General features: G+C 30.0%; 1 protein-coding gene and 1 pseudogene across 18 annotated transcripts in view; one reads left to right on the forward strand and one right to left on the reverse strand.

Annotated features, from left to right (window-relative positions):
• Positions 1 to 12,159, forward strand: part of LOC145967350 (protein daughterless-like) — a 118,265-nt gene extending 106,106 nt beyond the window's left edge. For 4 of the 11 annotated variants that reach the window (XM_083092170.1, XM_083092159.1, XM_083092168.1 and 1 more), the window contains 8 exons: positions 707 to 765; positions 1,344 to 1,497; positions 1,598 to 1,715; positions 2,999 to 3,149; positions 3,457 to 3,546; positions 6,341 to 6,486; positions 6,581 to 6,735; positions 6,869 to 12,159. In XM_083092170.1, coding sequence (XP_082948296.1) covers positions 707 to 765; positions 1,344 to 1,497; positions 1,598 to 1,715; positions 2,999 to 3,149; positions 3,457 to 3,546; positions 6,341 to 6,486; positions 6,581 to 6,735; positions 6,869 to 6,913 — 918 coding nt within the window. In that variant the 3' untranslated portion in view covers positions 6,914 to 12,159. Of the gene's footprint in view, positions 1 to 706; positions 767 to 1,342; positions 1,498 to 1,597; positions 1,716 to 2,998; positions 3,150 to 3,456; positions 3,547 to 4,897; positions 4,988 to 6,340; positions 6,487 to 6,580; positions 6,736 to 6,868 lie in introns of all 11 variants that reach the window. The other 7 variants (XM_083092164.1, XM_083092161.1, XM_083092163.1 and 4 more) reach the window with 7 other exon arrangements.
• Positions 12,160 to 12,716: 557 nt separating this feature from the next.
• LOC145967352 (ATP-binding cassette sub-family G member 1 pseudogene) lies at positions 12,717 to 22,411 on the reverse strand (annotated as a pseudogene). Of its 7 annotated transcripts, none has more exons than XR_014437361.1 (3): positions 22,011 to 22,411; positions 16,237 to 16,314; positions 12,717 to 15,745 (listed from the first exon to the last, which is right to left on the reverse strand). The product of XR_014437361.1 is annotated as an ATP-binding cassette sub-family G member 1 pseudogene, transcript variant X5 (transcript). The 7 variants fall into 7 exon arrangements; XR_014437359.1 differs by having other exon boundaries at positions 16,160 to 16,314; XR_014437362.1 differs by having other exon boundaries at positions 21,770 to 22,411.
• Between the last annotated feature and the right edge of the window lie 1,420 nt (positions 22,412 to 23,831).

Genomic DNA, 23,831 nt, shown 5'->3' on the forward strand with positions numbered 1-23,831 from the left:
TATCTGAATTTTTCTACTAATTACGGAGAATCTTACAAACGGACAGTCGATGAAATCTTTGCACCGTTATTCCCTTTCATGTTATTTAAATCTTGCTGACTTCTTTATCACTTTTGTAAGACACACGGGTATATATGCTCACATATATAATTATAATGATATCGTTGAATGATTCTTGAGACACGCTATCAAGTTTTGGTCACTTTAGAAATACACATACGACAATTCACTTTACACGAGTGCTCGAATATCAGTCACCATTTTTCCAATAATATTTTGCAATTAATAGAGCACGCATAATTCTTACTTTTTTTCTGGGAAAGGAGGAAGAGAAGATCAAGCGGGAATCATTACGTACGAATATAAAAGAATCAAATATTACTTTCTCTCTTCTATCATATCACATTTAAATACATTTGTATAAAGAATTACAATCGCTCTTGTGGCACATCATTGTAGCACTGAAGTCGCACAAATAGCATGATTGCGTCGCACCGAGAAATCATCGTTTGTATGCTTTACTCACGCGCGAGCGGCTATCTATATTTTATATCCCCCCCCCCCCGGCTCTATATAAGAATTATTAAGTTATCGTGTTCATTTGACACATTTTTGTTCATTCCGTCCTGTTTGTTGTGAACGTTGTGTTGACTTGGTTGTTCTTTTTTTTTTTGGTTTTGTTGTTGCGTTGGTGTTGTGTGTGAAGCCGGCGCCTGAACAGCAGAGGCTAGACGATGCCATCGGCTTCCTTCGCGACCATGCCGAGGTGAGGATTGCCGAATTTCAGTTTTTCTTTCCCCTTCTTCATTCGCTCATTTTTTCTCATATTCTTTTACGCATGTTGTCTTCACGCCGTGGCCCCACGAGACGAACGCTAGAACGTGTCCATTGCACTTTTTGCTGATTACGCTTTCGAATAATTATGATTATATATTGTGATAAAGTCTTTATTGTACACAATTTATAATCATAGCTTGAACTGTTATTAACACATTCGCGTTTCGTTAAAGTAAAGTCGGCATTAAACAAGTCTCGTTAAACTTTTTAATCGCAGTCTAATCGATCGAGCTGACTTCTTTTTTAGTATCTCTGCCTTTTTTCCGAATTAATTTTCTTTCTATCGTGAATCAATCAGAAATGTAACGAAAGATTTCAATTTTGATTTCAACTTTCTTTCTCTTTTACTTGTGTGGAACTTTTCTAAAATCAACTTTACGTAAATTTTAATAAAAAGACACACAAGCGCGTCTGTAATCTTTTGCTATAGTATTCTTAAATAATTTTTAACGAGTCAGACAATCTTGAACTACTGGCGCGTAATCGAGTCGAATCTTCGGTATTCTGTTGGTACAGGGGACACGGATGGAGGAACGGCTAGACGATGCCATAAACGTTCTGAGGAATCACGCCGAGAGTCAAGTGGGCCTCCACCTTGGCCCGGTTGGTCCACACGGCGGGATATACTCGCATACCTCACCACCGCAGCTGGACCATCTGGTAAGAAAATAAATTTTCGATAATTGCCGTAAAACGAACATCGAAACAAGTCCTTCCCTCGGTTCTTGCTGTGATACACAATGTATGGTGCATTTTTCAGACGAGTCCACATCCTGCGGTAACGGTAACGCAACCTCAGGGTTCCTACCCCGGTCTTACGCCCACGCCCGATACAGATGGTTCCATTAAAATAGAAAGGTTACCTGTGACGAATGCCAGTAAGTTGACCCTGAAGTGATATTCGAAATGCGATATAATTTACGACATGGAAAAAAAAGTTGACTTGGTTTACTTCTTTTCTATTTAAACTGTATCTACTGACACGTCAAGATTGAGTGGTTTAGAAATTTTTGTAGAAAAACAAATTGATAAATCAGATAATTATGGCGCGTTGCGACACTTTGATCACATGCCATTCTATTTTCGCGTCATCGCATCATCGAGCGGTCACTTTTCCCATGAGTACACTGCGAGGGAGAGGAAAAAGGGAAGGAGCTCCCAGGTGTTCCGCAACGGAGTCGCGCGACCGAATAAGGAAATATTAGATAAATCACGCGAAGTCTTTGCTGTCCGGCGGTCGTGCTTACATTATTCCCGCGAATACGTTCGGTTATCTAGCTCTTCGTTTCTCTTTCCGCCTCGTCGGGTCTGCCTCTTTCAGTTTCTTACCATTAGTGCCATTATGTCGACGCGGAGAACATTTGGAATTCTTTTACTACGGATTAGGAGAGCCCTCGTTCCGAAGGAACGCAAAACATTCACGCGGACTTGGAAACTGTTTATGCGCTTTGTATGCGTGGGAATAAATAATTTCTGTGAAAATTAATGTATCGAGAACTGAATAATCCAAAATCTTTCACATCAGGAAATAGGATAAATTGCGCAAATATTTTTAAGTTTCCGTTAAATAAAAATGATCGCATATTTTTGTATTCAATTGTACGTCTGATTTATTCGCTGCGATTATCTCACGGAAACTTTTTTTAAAGAGATACGCTCGCGACATATACGTTACGCGATTTAATACTCTCGCGGTGAATTGTCAGACAAGAGAGCGTTTAAGGAGATCGGCTGAATCAGAGTTGAGCGAAATCCCGTAAAGTGCGCTTCCTGCTCCTAATTGGACGCTTTTCACGGTTTCGTGACTAAAGCCTGCTGCCTAAAGCTCAGGGAGAATCGAAGATCGTGATCGCCGTTTTCGGCGAAGGTCGGCCGCGTTTATTCTTTCTCCTTTTCCGGGTAGCCTGCGACATTTTTCCCCAGATGCATCAGATAATACGCGAATAAAGTTGCCGTCGAATAGTATGCCTAGAAACTTCTTGAAATACGTTTCGCTCCTAGTCACTGTTAAAAAAAAAAACGAAAAAAATAATTTTTTTTTATAACAAATCTGGACTGTCGTGTATTTTATTTATTTTTTTCTATTTCGTAAATTATATGTGCATAATATAGCTATGCAATTGTCTCGTGAAAACTATGCGGCAGTATTAATAATGAGCAGAATACATCTCCTTAGAAAAGAGAAAAGATCCGCCCGACAGTAGCGGTGGTGAGACGAAACCATCGAGCAGCGAACTTGCAGCAGGTGTAATCGGGGCTGCTACGGTCAATTCGACGTCGCAGGGGAAAGCGACAAAGAGATCACGCAGATAGTAAGTATTTGGAAAATTTTTCGAGACATTAAGACAATAACGATAAAAAGTTCCTTCATCAAAGGATAGATATAAGGAGCGAAAGTGATAGAAATTGAGAGAAATTACAGCTACTCGCGACATCAATATGTGCCATATTTCATTTGAAAAATTTCAAGATGTAAAAAAAACGTATTTGATACATTATTAATTCGAATTTATTCTTTATACGAAGAACGATCTCTCAATTAGATGACTTGGAAATTCTTATACATTCGATTTTCAAAAATTTACTCTTGAATTAACTTGCTGTGTCTTTGAATAACCGTTGTTCGAGCGCTGACGAAGACTGCGAAGATCCTGGTACTAAAGCGGTGCGCGAGAAAGAACGTCGCCAGGCCAACAACGTGCGTGAAAGGTTAGTGAACACACGCAGTACGCACTTCGTTGCATCTTGATATACAAAAACAATTCCTGTTTCTCCCGTTCTTCTTCTTCCCGTATCCCGATATACATATATGTCGCTTACGACGTGAGCGATACGTGTGTATATCTCTACCGCCGAATGTAAGGTACGAAGAAACTCCGCTGCACATTCTCTCGGAGAGAGTCCCTTTACTTAGTCGTATGCATGCCTAAACGAGATGTTACTTGTGATGAACGATAAATTGCGAGATTTAATAAATTTCATGATTCACGAACTATCGAAAATGGCATGTTTACGGCTTTGTTACGACACACCAAGGGTTCCGCAATCCGAAGCTTCCTTCATATACGTTGCACTGTACATAAGGCCCGTATTCAGGCGTGAAAATTAAAATGTTTCTGGTTAAAAGGACAAGAATGAGATGAGACAAGATAAAATCTGTTAACAGCTCTCTCGTGCGTACCTACAAATCAGTCTCATTTTAATTCAGCTGCGATTCGGTCCCTAGGCATGCTATTTCGTTTAGAACCGCACTTATTCTGCATTACTGAACGTTGCATTAAGAATTGCTCAGTTCTAGATTTTTTTCTCAATCATCGCACATTTTCTTTATTTCTATTATATTTTCTTCAAGTAAAAAAATATGTCATATTTGTAAACTGATAAATCACTTATATGTTGGTTAAAGGATCACTTACATTGCTCGTATTACTTAAACATATAAACATTATTATAATTATCATGTTTTTTTTAAATAAAAATTGATTACATTGAGACACTTTTTGTCTCATAGCATACAATTAAATATCTATTTTTAACGTTAACAATATATCTTCGATTATGTTATTCGGCTGCTTTATTTTTTTATTATTTTGTCATTACACCTTTCAAATTCTGTAATCCTATACTACTGACAATTATAGATGTCGTATGCATTCTGAATTTTCTAGGTAACAGCATCAAAATAGAAGATCTGCATTTTTCACTCCACGATCATTGTCCTTTGATTGACGTGATTATTCATCATTGATTGTTCTATGCAAAGAATACGGGCCTTTAAATTCTACCTACTTACTCCACGATTTCAAAATTGTGAAACTACCTGCGTGTGTTCATTATCATATCGCTTATATATTACATGGAAAAAAAAATATACGAAATTCGCTCGAACAACAACTAGATAATTAGATGTCAGCAAGTCGAAAGCAAATTTTATCACAAATTGCGACTGTATTACTTATATTAATAATTCAATTGCTGTCAAGTAACTTAAGTATATAGGCTAGAGAGTAAGTTATGAAATAAACTAGGTGATTAATTGCGTATTGTTATTGCGCAACTGTTGTTCGAGCGCCGAGGACGAGGATGATGATCCCGACATGAAGGCACAAAGAGAGAAAGAGAGGCGGCAAGCAAATAACGCTAGGGAGAGGTAAGATCAGTGATATGCGCAGTGAACGTAAAAAATAGATTTTAGTTGGTCCATAGTAATGTGATCAGTTCTGATATAAGTCAGTAGTAACAACGGCCCGTATTCTATGCATACGTGACATAATGATACGATATGAATTTTAAAATTCTGATAACGAAAATAAATGATACGATTTTTTTTGTATTATTTTACAAGATGTTTATATACATACATACATACATATATATATATATATATATATATATGATGTCTCATATAATTAACAATTTAATATCTCAAGAACTACGCGATCAATTTTAATCGTCCCAGTCTCGAATTTCATACATATCATTACCTTTAAATTTTAAATTTATTTCAAAATTTAGAGCTTCCTAGAGAGTAAAGGGTAACTTTAAAATTTTAAACAGGTGCCTATGCAAAATCATTTCTGTAATCCATATTAAAGTGCAATTTTTGTTTAAAAAACATTTTTTCTTAAAACCATTTCTTTAAAAGTTACAAATATTTGAAAATTCAAAATTACATGAGTTGATTAAATCAGCATTGATCGAAAACAAAGGTGAAACGCAAAGTAACACTACGTAATTTAATTTATTAAATGCTCAGAATGTTGACTATTTACATGTAAACATTCTATTCTAAGAATAAAATTATCTTCAACTCAGGATATGGATCGAGAAAATGACAAATGGCTAAGTTTACGTTTCATTGTATTTATAAATAAATAATATTCATATGAATAGCCTTTAATAAATTGAATTATATAATATTATTTTGCGTTTATTTTTAGTCAATCCCGATTTAATCAAATTCGGATTTTAAATAGTTGTAAAGGACTTTTTAAAAAAAATGTTTTCGACAAAAGGATCAATTGATATAGATTTAAGCTCTTGTAATCTGAAATTTGAAACCAGAATAATTAAAATTGATAGCGCAGTTCTTGAGATATTAAATTGTTAATAGTTATATGACTACTTACTCTAAGTGTGTGTGTGTGTGTGTGTGTGTGTGTGTGTGTGTGTGTATGATGTAATTTCTTGTCGCGCATGCTTACATACATAATTACATTTTTATCGATCAAAAATTATAATAAATGTATAATATTGCACAATTACACTTCTTTAAAACTTGCATTATACTAACATTTTTTATTATAAAAATATATGAGAAGAATATTTTTGAAAGACGCTTAATGTGCACAATGAATGTGTAAGTACACATGATGTAAAAAATGTAACATTATTTTAAAAAAGTATAAATTTATTCTATTCTCCAACACATTCTAACAAAATTAATAAATATTTTTTAAAAGACTTAAATATTATAATGTTTAACTTTTATTTTTCACAATAGGATACGTATCAGAGATATCAATGAGGCTCTAAAAGAACTTGGTAGAATGTGTATGACGCATCTAAAGACAGATAAACCTCAAACGAAGCTTGGTATTCTCAACATGGCTGTTGAAGTTATAATGACACTTGAACAACAAGTTAGAGGTACATGTGTCAAATATACTTACTGTTGTTAGTTGTTGTATCGTATTAATATGTATTAATACTCGCGTATTTAATGTATCCTTTCTTTGTTCAGAACGGAACCTTAATCCGAAAGCTGCGTGCTTAAAAAGAAGAGAGGAGGAAAAAGCCGAGGATGGCCCTAAGTTACCAGGCCATCTTGCAGCACACATAGCACACCCGCATTCTCATCCACATGCACACTCCCAACCACCCTTCCCCACATTACCTGTAAGATTTCGTTAAAGTACAATTCGTTGTGTATATATGTGTGTGTGTATATATATATATATATATATATACACACTTAAAGATGTATAATTTAAAAAGATGTATATTATTTAAATATAAACCTTTCTTTCAGGGTCCACAACCTTCCCTTCAGCACAATCCACCACAACCGCAGTAGCAGCGGCTCAGTGGCGGTATCATTCTGTGTTAAGGGGTAGATACATCTTAAAATCGATAACAAATTTACGAATATGACTTGCATATCCATATAGAAATTTTTTCTGCTCTCATAAATTGTAGGAGTGTGCAAAAAATTGTGAATATTGTGATGTGCTGCATGATAGAAAAAAAGAATAGAAGAGAATATAAAAAATCGCACTATATTGTGTATTTTTATTACTTCTATATCTAATATCTTTATTACTTAATATATGTTAATATATATAATATATTTTTTAAGTTATTATTATGATTATATAATTCTTTCCATAAAATCTTAATTGCTTTGAAATTATTTTACAATATGTATTTCAGTATTATTTGCAAAAGCGGTACATAAGAATGGTCATAATTTTTTCGCCAGCACTTCTACAATATGCAGTTAATAAGAAACGTTGTATGCTCACACAAGCATAGTGCAAGTAGTTTTAAGAAGCATCTACCCCCTCAAGGCGGCTTCAAATTATTTTTATAAATAGCGGAAAGAAAAAAACACAAAGGAATATGGTTCCTCTCTTTCGAGATATATAATGTGTAGTACGATCGAAAGTTTATTAACGGTCGGACTTCGCTGCTGACTCATGTTAAATTGCCCATTTCTGTGTATACACTACCATTTACGTTAACGCGCAATAGGTAGGAAGAGAACTCGAGTTGGCGGAAAACAGAGTCACTGACTAAAGATAAAAATAAAGGCAACATATTTCCGACTTGATTAGAGAAATTAGATGTACTTTTCCATTATCTAAATTGACGAAATCGGCAAATTCCGATGATTGAAAATTTCTCGCAAGATTTATTTATTTTTTATTGAATATAACTTGTTATACCAGTGTAAATAACATAGATTATGTTGCCTTTATATTAATCATTAGACGTTGGCAATACTGTATATAAAGACTATTGTTTACGAGCGTACAGAATGTTAATATTGAAGATGTAGCGGTTCGTTCACGTTTGCGAAAAATACCACCTTGCAACTATCATAATTCGCGATGTGATAAGAAAATCACATTCCGATACTTGCAGCTTCTTTCTTGACACCTACAATTCTATTAAAATAATTCTATTAAAATAAAGAAAACAAGTTTTTTTCCATTTCTTATGTTATTTAATTAAAAAAACTCGTTTTCAAGATAAAAAAATATACTGAATCATAACATATATGATATTACATATATGTATACACATATATGCTATATTTCTGGATTTAGAATATATAGATATTTTTTTCGGTTGTAAGTATTGTGTCCAATTAAAAAAAAAGCTGCAATTTTCAAATAATGAATATTTCTTATGACATCGCGTTACGTAAAATACTCTAACTTTTAACGTCAATATCATTACTATCTGAAAAAAATATGAAAAAATATGCTGCAAAGATATTTTACTTAATAAAGTTATCAACATGTATTTATTTTATTATTGTTCAAGCGTTTTATGACTAGAATTTGATCACGTATGCCATTTAAGTGCCATTTAGAATTCTCTTGATTTTAACATCAAGCTGGATACTATTAAAGCATTCAATTATATATAGTTTATATTAAATGTAATTTATATATCCCGCTATTACATGCAGATTATTTTTTACTGATAAGCCATTTTAATTTTTTTGAATTGTATAAAATATTTCTATAATAACTATAGGAAAAAATAGCGTGAACGATCCGTATCCAAAACCGAAAGCGTACTTTATAAGGAATAACATTATAAGAAGTAACATTCGCGCATTTCAATGAATAATTTGTTAATTATTTTATGATCGTTCGGATGACCTTTAATTTAAGAATAATGAATTTTTAATTTAAGAAGCCATTTTAGAACACTCTTGAATTATATATTAATCATTTTTACTAATTATATGCCTTTTATTATGTATTTTTCGACACAAAAAGTTACAAATTAAAATGGAATAGATTATTTCAAGTACATTAATACAACCAAAAGTATGAAAAAAACATTAAATAGTAAAAATATGCAGAAAGAAAAGAAAATCTAAAAAATTCAAAATTATCCAGATTGTACGCTTTGTTTTCACAGCAATTTGTTATAATGAATGCATTGCAATATATCATTAGCAAGAATTGGGATACATTTATATATGCCAAATGAGCATTGCGAAAAATATAATACCTAATGTGAAATACATCCTTATCAGGACATATGATAACATATGTCAAAGGATGCACTTTGCATTATGCAAGAGTTTTCATTCTCGATGTTGCTGGAGATAAAAGATTTACAAATGGCATTCTGGTTTTGGTGTATTGTTGACTCATTCTGGACCTTTTCGGGCCTTTTGAGGTGCTCCTCTTCCTGCGCTATCTTTGCCATTGATCATTTGGGCAAAATTTCTGTACTTATATGTACGCGAGTGGAATATAGATGAAATAAACGCGGAATAAATAAGCTTCATAAGACGTGCTTAAGATCGTTACGAACATAATTCAACTCGCACAAGTATGAAAAGAGACAAACCAATCCTAATCATAATCATGATTAATTATTATTAATTATTATTATTATTATTATTATTTTACCAATTAATTACCGCCAATGAGATCGTTTATGAGGGAAAAAGAGAACGGGACATTTTTACTTTTGAACAAAAATATAGCTCAAGCGTATCTGTATCTAGTTGCCATGTACTTTAATTTATATTTAAATTCTTAAATAAATTTTATTGAAAAAATGAAAAACCCAGCGAAAATGCATTGAATGTGTCCGTGTTTACTTCGCCTCTTTTCTGCTCTATTTTCTTTTTCCTTTTTTGTTCATCTATCGAAAGTATTCTATTACACAATGTACATGCGTAGCTATATTTTTCTTCAAAAATATAAAAGTGCTTCAAAAAAAGAATTCCATGTTTGAACAGAAGATTATACAATTGTCATATATTTCTGTTCGATTTCTATGACGAATCTTTTTCTTTATGTAAAAAGCTAAATTCATATCAAAACAAAGAATATGTCAAACACATATCATGTATATTTGTAGTTATATGCAAAATATTATCTTTTTTGATTAATCTTTAAATATGATATTTTTAAATGACCATTTAAATTAATTTGTAAGTAGTCTTTTTGCTCTATCATTTTCATATGACCATGTTTTTCTGACTTACACAATTTTATCATTACAAACCGTTTACGAAATTATATATAATACTTATAAAATTATATAATTATCTTAAGCGATAATATGCCGTGTATTCGGAATTTCGTTTAAGATCAAATGTATAAGTGGATTTCACTTTTCTGCATAATAGGTATCTACAGGACTTTCAATTTTAACGATTAAATGTTTGCCTCATTTATATGACATATAATGTGTTGGAAAATTTTTATGAAGTAACCTACAGTAAAACGTACACAAATATGGAAATGTAAAATAAAAATTATTATTGCAAGTAAAATGCGATTATACAGACGGCTAAGAAATACTATTAATATTCTAACGTAATATTTGATACAATATCGACATTGTAGATATATTTTTATTTTCCGATGTTTTCAAATCAGTCAACGATAGCATATGAGAGAAGAATTAATAAGATTGTTCCAATATTGATTTTTTAATAAACTATAAGCTCGTTTAAATATTTTCTAGAAAGTACTTATCGTAAAATCACTTTTGTTCTCGATCAGGATCCATAGATTAGGAAATCTGATCGGCAAGAACTCGCACAACCTCGCTCCACGTTTAATTAATAATCATTAATCATGCTCCGTTGCTTCGATGCGACGCTTTATAAAATCATACTTAATAAAAAGAGAAAAAGGGAAAAGAAAACGTAACGATAATTGTAAATTGCAGAAAGAGCCGCTCACAGATACACGATCACACACTTGTATTCGCGAAGGTAATCATGTAAAATAATAACGACAATAAATAGCTCGTAAGCCAGTCTAAGCTAGACACTTGTCGATAGTCGTAGATAGTCAAAGTGAAAATGAAGAGCGAAGACACCGTCTACACTGGGGTGGGGAGAGGGTTCGAAGTCCAAATCATCGACCATAAAGGCTCCTTCACACAGACCTTTGTACATGAAACGAAATAATTATGCTCTTAATAATGGCGTTATTTTCGAATATGGGCATATTGAAAATATAGGGCCGCATTTTCATTTGATATAACGAGTTGATTGATAAATTCCGATAAGGCATCAACTTATGGTTATTGTTAAGCGTAAGTAACGATGAGAATTATTTGTTGCGGTTTAATCGTGTAAGAGTTCAGTTTTATTGGTACAATTGCGAATCGATAATTATCATATCATGTAAGGTGTAACTATATTAGATATATAATATTGTATAATATGTAATAAAAAAAAGATTAATGCGTAAGTGAGTTGTAGACAGTTTGTGTGAATGGGCCTGAAGGATATTGAAACCGATCTTTTCGACTTTAGACATGCGAGTAAGAAGAATGCGACTATTAATATTAATGAAGTACGAGATGAATATATAAATATATAAACTCTTCTCTTAATAAGAAAGAGAAAGAGAATAAATGAGAGAGTGCGAGAGAGAGAGAGAGAGAGAGAGAGAGAAAGAATGTGAGAGAGTGAACAAATGTATCGATTGAGAAAGAAAAAAAAATATGTAATTATATCATTAGTAATATTACTATCACACTAATATAATAAATGTGCCATTTTTTCCATAAACGCAGTGTCGCCTGACGTTGATCCTGGGCGATTCGTCAAACGTTTTCTTTTTTGTGTTTCTCCTTTTGATATATCATGTTGATATACGCTGTTTGCCATCATTTGCTTTTTTTTCTTTCTCACTCGTTATTTTATTTGTATATTATACTCTCAGTATTTTAGACAATATTTACATTACATTTTACGTTTTGCTCCTATCCTACGTTTCAATTTAAGTTCAATTATACTTCATTATACGCAGACCTTTACAATTAGCTACATTATGCACAGTATGTAGATATTTTTAGACACTAACGAGTACAGCACGATTTGTACTTGCTCATCGTCTTTAATTGATGACGAAAACGCTTTACGAACTATTGCAGTACATATATTTGTAGAGTCCACATACTTTGGACTTTATATTTCTCGTACCTCATGTTAAACAAGACAAGATCAGGCGTTAGAATTTTCATACGCCATATGATCATTTCTTTACGAAGAGGGAATAAAAAACGCAAACGGAAATAAACTTATTAATTTAATCTGCGAAATCGAGTCTAACAACGATATATTCTTCCCAATCTCATCGTGTAATTCATTGTTGCGTATGATGTAGGTAATTTCATTCATGGTAAAAGGCTAATTTTAATTTTACCATTTCTCAATTCTCACTTTGCATATGCGCGGTCTTGTATAATACTATGCAAAATTATTTATACGACTGCGTTATTAGCGGTCTTCTATCTAGTACCTTGCTTTCGAGCTAATGCTGCGAAGCATGCAGAAATTAAGAAATTCTAATGTGAATTCTATCCAGTGGTTTACGACCTGTGTCTTTACATACATTATTTATATATAATGTGTTTAATTATTCGCAGTCATTATTCGTTGCTATTTTATCGTTTTTAATTTCATTCTTTTTAGATACGGAATATATGCAAAAATTATAATATTTCATAACTTTATTTAATCGAAGATGATTGTTTAAAAGAGAACATAGATTTATCCGTATAAAAAATTATTGAGATAATTATTATATACATATGTATATATAGAATTGAGATTCAATATGAAAATTTATTTTATCTTCAAAATCTCATTTCTCTCATAAAATATGTTTAATTAGACATTTTTTTGTTTAATTGCATTTTTTATCATACAATAAAGTATATATACTTAAGTATATATACTTTAATTGCATTTTTTATCATACAATAAAGTATATATACTTAATAATGACTTTGGCATTGTGCATAAATCTACTTGCATTATATTCTAATATATGATATTAATAAGTAGAGGCAAAATAATTGTGATTCGCGACATGTTCTCATATGCAATTGCGGATATAAAGATGGAGATGATAGCATATTTATAAATTTATTTATGAATCAAATAAAATATCTGAATATTTTTTCGTTAAACTGCATTGAATGGTAGCAAAAGCATTCTTTTAGATCAATGTTATCTAATATTTGAAAATTATTTACAATTTGATAAGGTGTGACATGATTTTTAAGTGTGTACAATTGATCTAAATCTCTATATTAATTTTAGAACAATTACTAACGTAAAACTGGAAAAAGAGATTATATTATAAATTATATATATACATATATATTGAAACGTATTAAATTTTCTTTTATAATCACATGAAATACAATGTCTACTATTACACAGCATTTATCGAAGCATTTGTCGAATTTAATATAAATGTGAAAATAGTATCGTCCATATGGCGTTTGTAACATAATTATAATTCATTTTTTATACTACATCTTCCATCTTTCCTCGCAGAGTTGATTAGTTAAAAAAGAAATTGATACAATTGTAGGCTTTACTTTTACCTTCTATTCTACGTAAATTGCACAAGAATTCCTTCTTATAACTGATATCTTGATTCTATTTGTTAGAAGCTATCACTATTTTCTACAATATCTTTAAATCTTAATAGATAATTGATTACGAAAAAAACGATAATTTAATTATAATTTATATATTATATTATATTATAATATATAATATAATATATTGGGGTCACAGCCATATTGAAATTGTTATTTTGAATATTTGACATATTCTGCACATTCTACATTACAAAATATCATGTTTCATAACGACATTCCTTATCGGTGATTCGTGTACGAAAACAAGATGTTGTTAAGAAGCCAAAGAAATCGCATTGTTTCACGAAGAGTTGCTAATTCTTATCTTAACAATAACACGGATATTTATCATATTTTCGACAATGTTCTTTTTAACGATACATAAACTATAATTCGAATAATCACGAACCAGCCGAACAACACGGTAACGTCGATCCAAAACATGGATTTTGACATAGATAACTCCTCTAATATCATTGACGGCACCCGAAAATGGCAATAGTCTACATGGCTCGGACAACGTAAACTCTCTCGATGAAAGCCATAAAGCGCCTGTATTATACCTTCGAAGGAATATCTGAAGTAGTTGATATAGCTGATATAATAAAGAACTACCGGCATATGATTGAAGAAGATCAGATAACCAGCTAGACACAACATTATGCTAATGATAATAGATCCTAAGAATGTGCCATTAGTGGGATTGAAAGTTGTACCCAGACCTAGGCCTATAGCCTCCGAAGCAAAACACGTCAAGGCTACGATGAGTAGAAACATGAAGAACCGATTCCATTCCATAGGTTGGCTGCTTAACACATAAGAGATGCTCGAATAAATGAAACTGAAAAATATCTGTAACGGCAAAGTGGTCACCAATGTGGCCATATAATAAGTCTTCAGTTGGTACCAATTGTTAAAGCGCTCCTTCTTCAGGATGGCTATCTCCAAAGGAAATGTCAATACAGCCGGTATCATAGTGGTGAATATCATGTACAATAAGCTTACAAACAGGTAACTTATATTGTTAATAGTCTTGCTGGCATCATCGCCAGCGTGTGTGAATACCAAACCCAACAGAATAGCCACGAGTAAGTGAAGAATCGCTTTGAGGTGAGTCGTCATCCAATCTCGACGTAATAGCAGCACGGAACGATGTAAAATTACCAGGAATTTCATTATCTCGGAAGGCTGTTTCATCATTGAATTCACTTTTGTGTTTTCGTCCAAAAACTCTTCTTTGATGATGCGCAGTTTTACGGGCGTTATGTCTCTCTGGCAACAATGTTTGGCCGCCGCAATCAGCTGGCTATCGTAATTTCCATATTCCCTATTGACTACTTCCAACATGTAATCCGCAGGATTGTGATATTTGGGACATTGAAAGCCCTGCTGGGCGAAATAGCTTACCGTGTTGGCGGACGTATCAGCGTACATACATTGACCATCGGCTATCAGGTAGATATGGTCAAACATTTGATAAATCGCAGCACTAGGCTGATGGATAGTGCAAATGACTGTTCTGCCATTTTTCGCTAGAGTCTGCAACGCGGAGATGCACTGCAAGGATGCCAGTGAGTCCAGGCCGGTAGTCGGCTCGTCCAGGAACATTATCGACGGGTTACCAATCAGTTCCAGGGCAATGCTAAGCCTCTTCTTCTGTCCTCCACTGAGCCGGTTGACCATTGTATTCTTTGTCTTTATTAGATTCAGCGTTTCCAGGATGTTGTCGGTCAATATCTGCCTGAACGTATGCGTCACATTACCAATTTTCAAAGAGGCCGCTATCATCATGCTCTCTTGGACGGTGAACAGACCATATAGGCAATCCATCTGCTGGATGTAACACGATTGCTTTTTATATCTGTTTAAATTTTGTTTACTCTCGTTATCAATGTAATCGATCATTCCAGTCAATCGTCCTTGCTGAAATCCACTCAGGATGTTGAGCAATGTGGACTTGCCGGCACCGGACGGTCCCATGACGGCAGTCAATTCTCCAGATTTGAAAAGTCCATCCAGGCCCTTTAAAATCTGCTTCTTTTTTCCGCGATATCCGATCTGGACCTCATACGACAGATTCTTGAATTGGATGTCGATCATTTGGGTCTTTAACGTGGCTGACTTATATTGCAACATGGCTTATGCAATTTTATTGGCCTACTGAGAGAATCTTCTGTTTGTTGGTCTCTATCTGCTATGCATTTTTCTTGTATCTCCCCCAATCCACGTTTATCGGTGCAGGAGATAAAAACTGTAAAAAACCGCAAAAAACCGTCTGTTCGATTTACAATTAGAATTATTTATATGCAATATATTTGCAATGATACATCTACGATGCGAATGCTTTGTTATAATTGTAATTAAACGATTGATGTCGAGTCCTTCGAAATATTTTCGTGGCTCGTTTAATAATCGTGAATGCGATAACGCGAAATATAATTTATAATTTTCTTCTAATTTTTACACTTCTCAAAATAAAGTATTTTGCAATTTATCTATATACCATATATTTACATTATTGCTACATATCTACATACACGTACCAGTCTCTAATTTATTTTAATATGTTATTTAGTAAAGCGATTTCTCATATAAAATTCATTTTATTCTACATGTTGTATATTTTACATATCATGCATTTGCATATCACCGTATTCATTATTACCGTATTTACTTCTGCAACATTCTTATCTAAAATTAGCTCCTCTTTTATAAGTCGATTCGAATTTCAATCGTACGTACACTATGTTTTTTCAAAAGTTCCTGTGATTTTTAGTAATTGTTGCTTCAATCAGATTCTGCAATTTCCTTTTTGTTTATCTGCAATATAATAACATTATGTTACTATGTTTCTCTTCAAATTTATATTGCAAAGAATGAAAATTCTCGCTATTCGATGACATTTATATCGCAACAAGAATGATAAATGTATCGTTATGTCGTGTAGATAATTTAGTATAAATTAAATAGGAAATTAAATATGTTGTAACAACCAAATATTTATTTATTTTCAAAATTAATAGCTAAATATGCATTATCACGTATCATATCACATATTATTGGATTAAATAGTATTATTTGAATCCATAAAAAATATTAAGCTGTCTAGAGACATCTTAGAAATGTTTAAAAATATCATGAAGAATCTTTAAAATATCTGTGAAATATTTTTTAGACATGCATGTTATCTGGGTTATTAGAAAGAGATTTGTATTTATTCTGATCTTATTCTGATTTATTACATATTTATTCTATTGTGATCTGATTATTATTAATCTGATTATTAATGTTTTTTTAAAGAACTTTAAAAAATATAAAAAATTTATATAAATAATTTTATAAATAATTCAACATAATATAAATATAAATAATATAATATATAAATAATTATATAAATAATTCAACATAACTTTTCAACATTAGCAAATTTCCGAAGAAAATCACAAGATAAATAGACAAATAAGATAGATAGATAGATTCTAATCTTCTAATAATGCAATGTTTGTTTGCAATCGTATTACCTTTCTCTACTATTTAATATGCAACATGACCAATGTCGTATAATATTATATTGATCGTTGTTAGTGTATAATTCGTGTCTTTCTTAATCTAATTGCAATGTAAATTTAAGTATTGCATTTTCCTTTACAATCATACTTTTTAATTTCTGTTATTCTAAGTATTTTATATAACTTCTTGTAAACGATATAATTTTATCTTACCAATTTTGATCTTTCGACTTCGTCTATATCTGTATTGCATATATTATGCAATGGTAAGATAAAATTATATCGTCTACAAGAAGTTATATAAAATACTTAGAATAACAGAAATTAAAAAGTATGATTGTAAAGAAAAATGCAATACTTAAATTTACATTGCAATTAGATTAAGAAAGACACGAATTATATATTGCATAATATATGCAATACAGATATAGACGAAGTCGAAAGATCAAAATTGGCATAATATGCAATACAGATATACTGTATCGTCTTCTTTTTGGTTACTTTGATATATATTTTATTTAAGTTACACATCATTGTGAGTTGAGGCACTATTAATATTTTCTAGAACAATTATCGTTACGGCATTAAGATAATACATAGTAATGAAATGTATTACGTTTCTTATGTAATAGTAATTAACTATGACGAAGTCGAGAGATCAAAATTGGTAATATTATTCATATTACATGAAATTGTAGAATATTATCCACGTGAAAGTTGGAATGAAATATTTCAACACGTCAGAAATAAAAATTTTTTTCTCTAATACACACATAATATATAATACAAACATAATGTATATAATCTTCTATTTTGTGCTTTGATATATATTTTTATTCGAATCAGAAATCATTGCGAGTGGAGATACTAATATTTTCTAAAACGTTACTTATCATTAACATAATACATAGCGATGCAATGCATTACATTTTTTTACATAATTAATAAATAATTATAACAAAATCGAGATATCTTCCTCACAATTGGCAATGCTATTCATATTATATAAAATTATAGCCCATAAATCATATAAAAGTACAATGAAATATTTTAACGCGTCAAAGAATATAAATATTTTCCTAATTATTTATATATGTACATTTTAATGTGTTGAAAAACAAATTAAAATTTAAACATTAGTCATATATTTAAAATTATAAACAATTATAACAGCTATAAATTTTCGGAATCATTTAAAAAAAAGAAATATTTAGTTTTAAGGTACTTATAAAAGGTAATTATAAGTCTACTATTAAGATAATTATAAGTCTATTATAATTTATTACCGCTCTCGTGAAATCGACGCTTTATTAAATAATTTAAATTCCAATTATTTGCAGTTTTCCAATTGTTTGCACATTATGTTTGCAGTTTTCCATTTCCAACTGTTTGTTTTTAATTTTTTATTGATATCTGATAATTATCAGTTTATCAATATTATAGGACGATATTTTAAAATTTTAATAGTTTAATGTTTTTTTTTTCCATTAATGAAATTGAATGTTTATTTTTCTTGAGTAAATTGAATTCTCTGAAAAATATTAATAAAATGCTAAAGAAATGATTATATTGCTATATTGAGAAGATACAATTTTGAACATCTCACTAAATTGCTGAGAAATATTTTTTTAAATAAATAAATTTCATAAAATTATATTCTTGTTTTTTTATGTTTCTGAAAAAATGTGTAAGAGAAAATATTAATATAATTAAATTGAGATAAAAAATAGCAATAAGAGTTTAGCGTAGAAATTCAGGTATGAATAATTTATTGGGGGGGAATATTTTTTATTATAAATATATAATTATTATTAGTACAAATAACAGTGTTCCTTTCGGTTCCTTTTCTATCGCTATTTTGGTATACTGCCATTTATACAATATATTTACAATAAAATATATTCGCGCCTGAACTGCACTTAACTCTTACTATTTTTTTATTTCAATTGATTTGATTATATTCTTAAAAGTCTTTTTATTATTTGTATAGAAAGTATAAAATTGTTAATAATTTACCGATCTTATATATATAAGAATCTTTATTTCTCGATGACGGATGTGTTGCGTTTTAGTCTTTCGCGAATACATTGAATCTTTTCGCAAGGTCGACGAGTTCCCTACCTGCAGTAACCTTTCGTACAATGTTAATTTATTTGCAAGAATTATTTTGCTTGAAACGAATGCATTTCTTAAGTATATTCAACAATGTTTCAACGTATCGATTATCTATTTTTTTTTCTCGTTTATATAATTAATATTTATTACATAGCAAGTTATAACTTGGTATGACAGCGATAATAAGAAACTAAAAAAGATAAAAATATAAGAGAGGTGTATTGTAAAAAAGAATGCTAAAGGATAAAAGTGTGTGTCTTATGTTATGAATAATGGAACAAACTAAATCTAGGTTAACTATAATTTAATTAATATAATTTAGATCTAATAATGTGCGTGTATGTTAAAGAAATTCGTTTCTTAATAATGACTCATTAAAAAAAAGGAAAAATTCATGCTAATAATAAGTATAGATAATTGATATTAAAGTTTTGATTAAATTGATTAAAATGAGAGAACGAAAAATATTTGTTGCTGCGCAATTTAGAGAAAATAAGTCTTGTTGAATTCTGCGCTTGATATGTTTTGACTTTTGTAATTTATCGAGTTTTATGTAATTTTAATGCAATACATAAAATATATAGATACATAGATCGCGAAAGATTATATATTTGTGAATAATAATATCTAATTTTACACTGAAAGCAAGTTAAGCAAGTTTCTATTAGTATATGTTAAATTAATGTAGACATGAAAGGATGTTTAATCTCTTAATATTATCATGCCAAACTATATAATACTATTTATGACTGAATGACAAGTAAATATAAAGACTTTTTATTTTAGAAATTTAAATATTATATGTATGTTATAGGCTTTTTTATATATTTTACAAAATATATAAAATTAATGATATACTAAACAATTTCTAATTACACATTAGAATAATATAAACTTTCATATTTTACTTTCATTTTATTTATATAATGTATGAATGTAAATTAGGAAAAAGAACAAAAACACGCAATTTGTTTCCTATCTAAATATTTACACATATTTAAAATCAATTATATACACTCATGCAATCATTTTAATATTGCATGATTGATTTTAAAATGATTAAAAATTTGTAAATATTCGATCAAATTCCTTAAAACAAATCTTACGTCACTGTCTTCTTTGATATGCATATTTTCCTGTTTTTATTAACCTCTAATAGTATGTATATTTAATTATTTCATAGTAGTTTGTAATCTATCAATCTCTGTCGTAGCCTCTTTCGCGTAGTCTGTAATCTATCAATTACAACTATCAATTACTATTTACTTTTATGTACTAAAGTAATCTTTTATCATTTGAATAAATGAATATCATATTTAATACTTTTATTTAGTATTTTTGATTCATCATTATTTTTATTTCATCTGTATAGATGAATTAAAAGTAATATGTCCGTTTTTGCACACCCACATTAAAAATATGTATTTGTTGGCCGATACACTGGACAAGATAAGATAATTGGAGTCTGAGTAAATCCGAAATAGTTTATTCAAGTAACATATTCAAAACGCACAAACAGATCACTTTTGAGATCACGCAAAGAAATCTTTAAATATATTGAACAATAACTCATTTACTGCGCGAGACTTTCGATTGTGATAAAAGTCGAATACACGTGTTCCCGGCATAGTTTAGTCGAACAATAATTTTTTTCCGAAAGTAATATCCAGTTTATTAGTAATCTAAGAAGAGCTTGAATCGTGCGATATATTTGACCAATCATAAATCGACATCGATTTCTTTGTCTCAAATTTAACTATTTACTTTGTGACCGGGAAACTAGAATCCGATAAACTAAATCAAAATAATAGCCTATGTCACCCGAATGTAATGTTTTGTTCGAGATATTTAAATGTAGAATAGAGAGATTTATAATGTATAATATATATTTTTCCGAATAATAATCTAGCAATTTTAATATTAAAAACAATTTTTTATCTATTTTAAGAGAGAGAGAATAAAAAGTAAAAATTATATAATATATAAATCACACTCAAGAATGTATAAATATATATAAATAAATAAATAAATAAGTAAATGTTTATATATATATATATATATATATATATATATATATATATATATATATATATATATGTCTCTGTCTTCTTTGATACGCACCTTTTCCTATTTTTATTATAATATTATTATATAATAAATAAATAGATATCACACATTTAATACTAGTATTTTTTACTTACTATTTACTATTTTTTAATTCATCTGGTAATTCTAATATTAAAAGCAATTTTTTGTCTATTAAAAAAAAAGGAAGAGTAAAAAGTAACAATTATATAAATTATATATAAATTATATAAAAATATACATACAAACATATATATATATATTATATATATGTTATATATATCTATTTATTTATTGTATAATAATATTATAATAAAAATAGGAAAAGGTGCGTATCAAAGAAGACAGAGACATAAGATTTATTTAAAGAAATTGAGTCGAAAATTTGCATGTTTTCAAAATGATACGTCATTGTTATACATAGTTAATTTTTATTGTATGCAAATATTTCGATAGGAAACGAAATTTTTTTTTTCCTAATTTACACTTTTTTATTCTTTGACACTACTTTACATTATTCTTGCGAATTCGATTTACTTGTATTAATGAACAAGGGAATCACTCACTGCATAATGAAGATTTCGACGATTTGCTATTTCTGCCGGTATATTTCCACTATTCGTTATTGGAAATTTTTATAAATTTGGAGAAGTTTAAATTGGAAACTTTTATACAATTGTATAATATATTTATACACCACACATACTACCGGATCAAACACTCGAATAACCGGATAATAAATTAAGCAAATACCTGGCGATCCGTTTATAATTAAAGCGTGATTAAAATTGTAAATAAAAAATTAACCTCTTATCAGCGCGTCGTGTCGACTGACTCGAATCTGGCGTACAAATGACTGATTCATGTGCTTATATCAGATTTGCTGCGGCGCGCGATGTGTCTCAAATGACGGTGGTAGGACAGTGGTAAGAGATGGTAGACGATGGCTGAGCACTCTATATTGTATCCATCTATCAAAAACCAGCTCCCGCGATGCGTATAACGTAAACCCTTCCTTCTTATTTTCCATCTTTTCCTCCGTGAATATACATGGTCATAACAAATCTCGCAAAACCTGTTTTAAACGTTGCATCCTGGTCTTGTTCTGCCGACAAATCTTATGAACAATGTATACTTTCATTGTCCTTGAACTAAGCTTAAGTAATAAGATGCGCTTATTTAAGATGTGTCACGTAAAAGATTCCAGACTAGCATATTTTAGAAAAAGAATTTTCAGATAAATTTGGCATTAATGAAGTTAGTTATTTTTTTACGCAACTTCTTAATTTTGTATAAAAGTTTTATAAAAATTTCATGTGTGTGCGATTTCTTGATAAATAAATCGATAAATTTATAATTTTATAGAGAAAACCATTATGTGCATATATTGGTCACGAGCACTGTATATAACATAAAAAACTGATTGCAAAAGTAATGAAGGAGAATCAGTCGACGAAGATGTAAAATGTGCAGAGTAATAGTAGATAAGATAATTACATAAAAAACATACATGAACTGTATAAAGACACTGTGATTTACAAAAAAACTAAATATTAACTAGTAATTATGACAACTTATTATTTAGAATGTTTTATAACATACATGTTTTATAACATGACCACAAGAATAGTTATAATTTTAAAACAAGATCAAATAAGACACATATTTATATGAACTTTTTTCATTATTTTTCTTATTCGCGATATTGAAGTTGGTCTCACATGTTACATATGCAATTATCATAAATATCTTGTTATGTTATGTTATGTATACAATTATCATGAATTATGAATCTTCTATAATACCTGCGCATAATTCAAGGTTTATTAATTACGTTTTAACTGAATTTTACGAGCATAAAATATCTGTTTTTCTTTTTTAAATTGAACTTTACGAGCGTAAAGTATCTGTTTTACACTGATTATCTGTTAACTGTGCCTAATTTATAATTAATCATCATTTGATAATAACATTGTTACGATACTAATTTTTTAATACATAATATTTTTTTATAATTTTAAATGTTACTAATATATGTGGGTAAAATAATTGTTGAATTAAATTAAATGTATATTATAATGTCGACATTAATTATGACATATTGGCTATGCAACCGTGATAGTACATTGAAACACAAATTGTCCTTGAAAAATGAATCGTGTAAGAGATTATGGGTGCTTTTCGCAACAATAGTATCATTAGTCTAATAATATGTGTGTTTGTTGTACAAGTCTTACATAATATAGAAATGCCTTGAAACAACTAATATTTTTACAGAAACGTAAAAAAAGTTATTTTTCTCGTAATAGTGCAATATTAGATTTTGTTTCACAATTATATTGAATTTGCACATTTTGTATTAAGAATGAAAAATTATATAAAGTTATGTAAATTTATTTTGCATCTCTCTCTCTTTACGGAATATTATAAATAAATTATATCCGAAATATAATATACATATTTATATATAATAAATGAATTTTTCGAAATAAATTAGTTTTTTTGTATATCATAATCCATTTGATAATACAGATTAGTAAATATATCGGAAACTTTATTTCATTTTGTTTCACACTAAATGTATGCACAATTTGATATACGTGTATTTATAAGATATTTTCAAAGAAA

The sequence above is a fragment of the Camponotus vicinus genome, unplaced genomic scaffold (genome assembly GCF_025532165.1).
Source record: "Camponotus vicinus isolate PSW18456_S1 unplaced genomic scaffold, iyCamVici1.0 SCAF_2, whole genome shotgun sequence".
Classification (NCBI taxonomy): Eukaryota; Metazoa; Arthropoda; class Insecta; order Hymenoptera; family Formicidae; genus Camponotus; species Camponotus vicinus.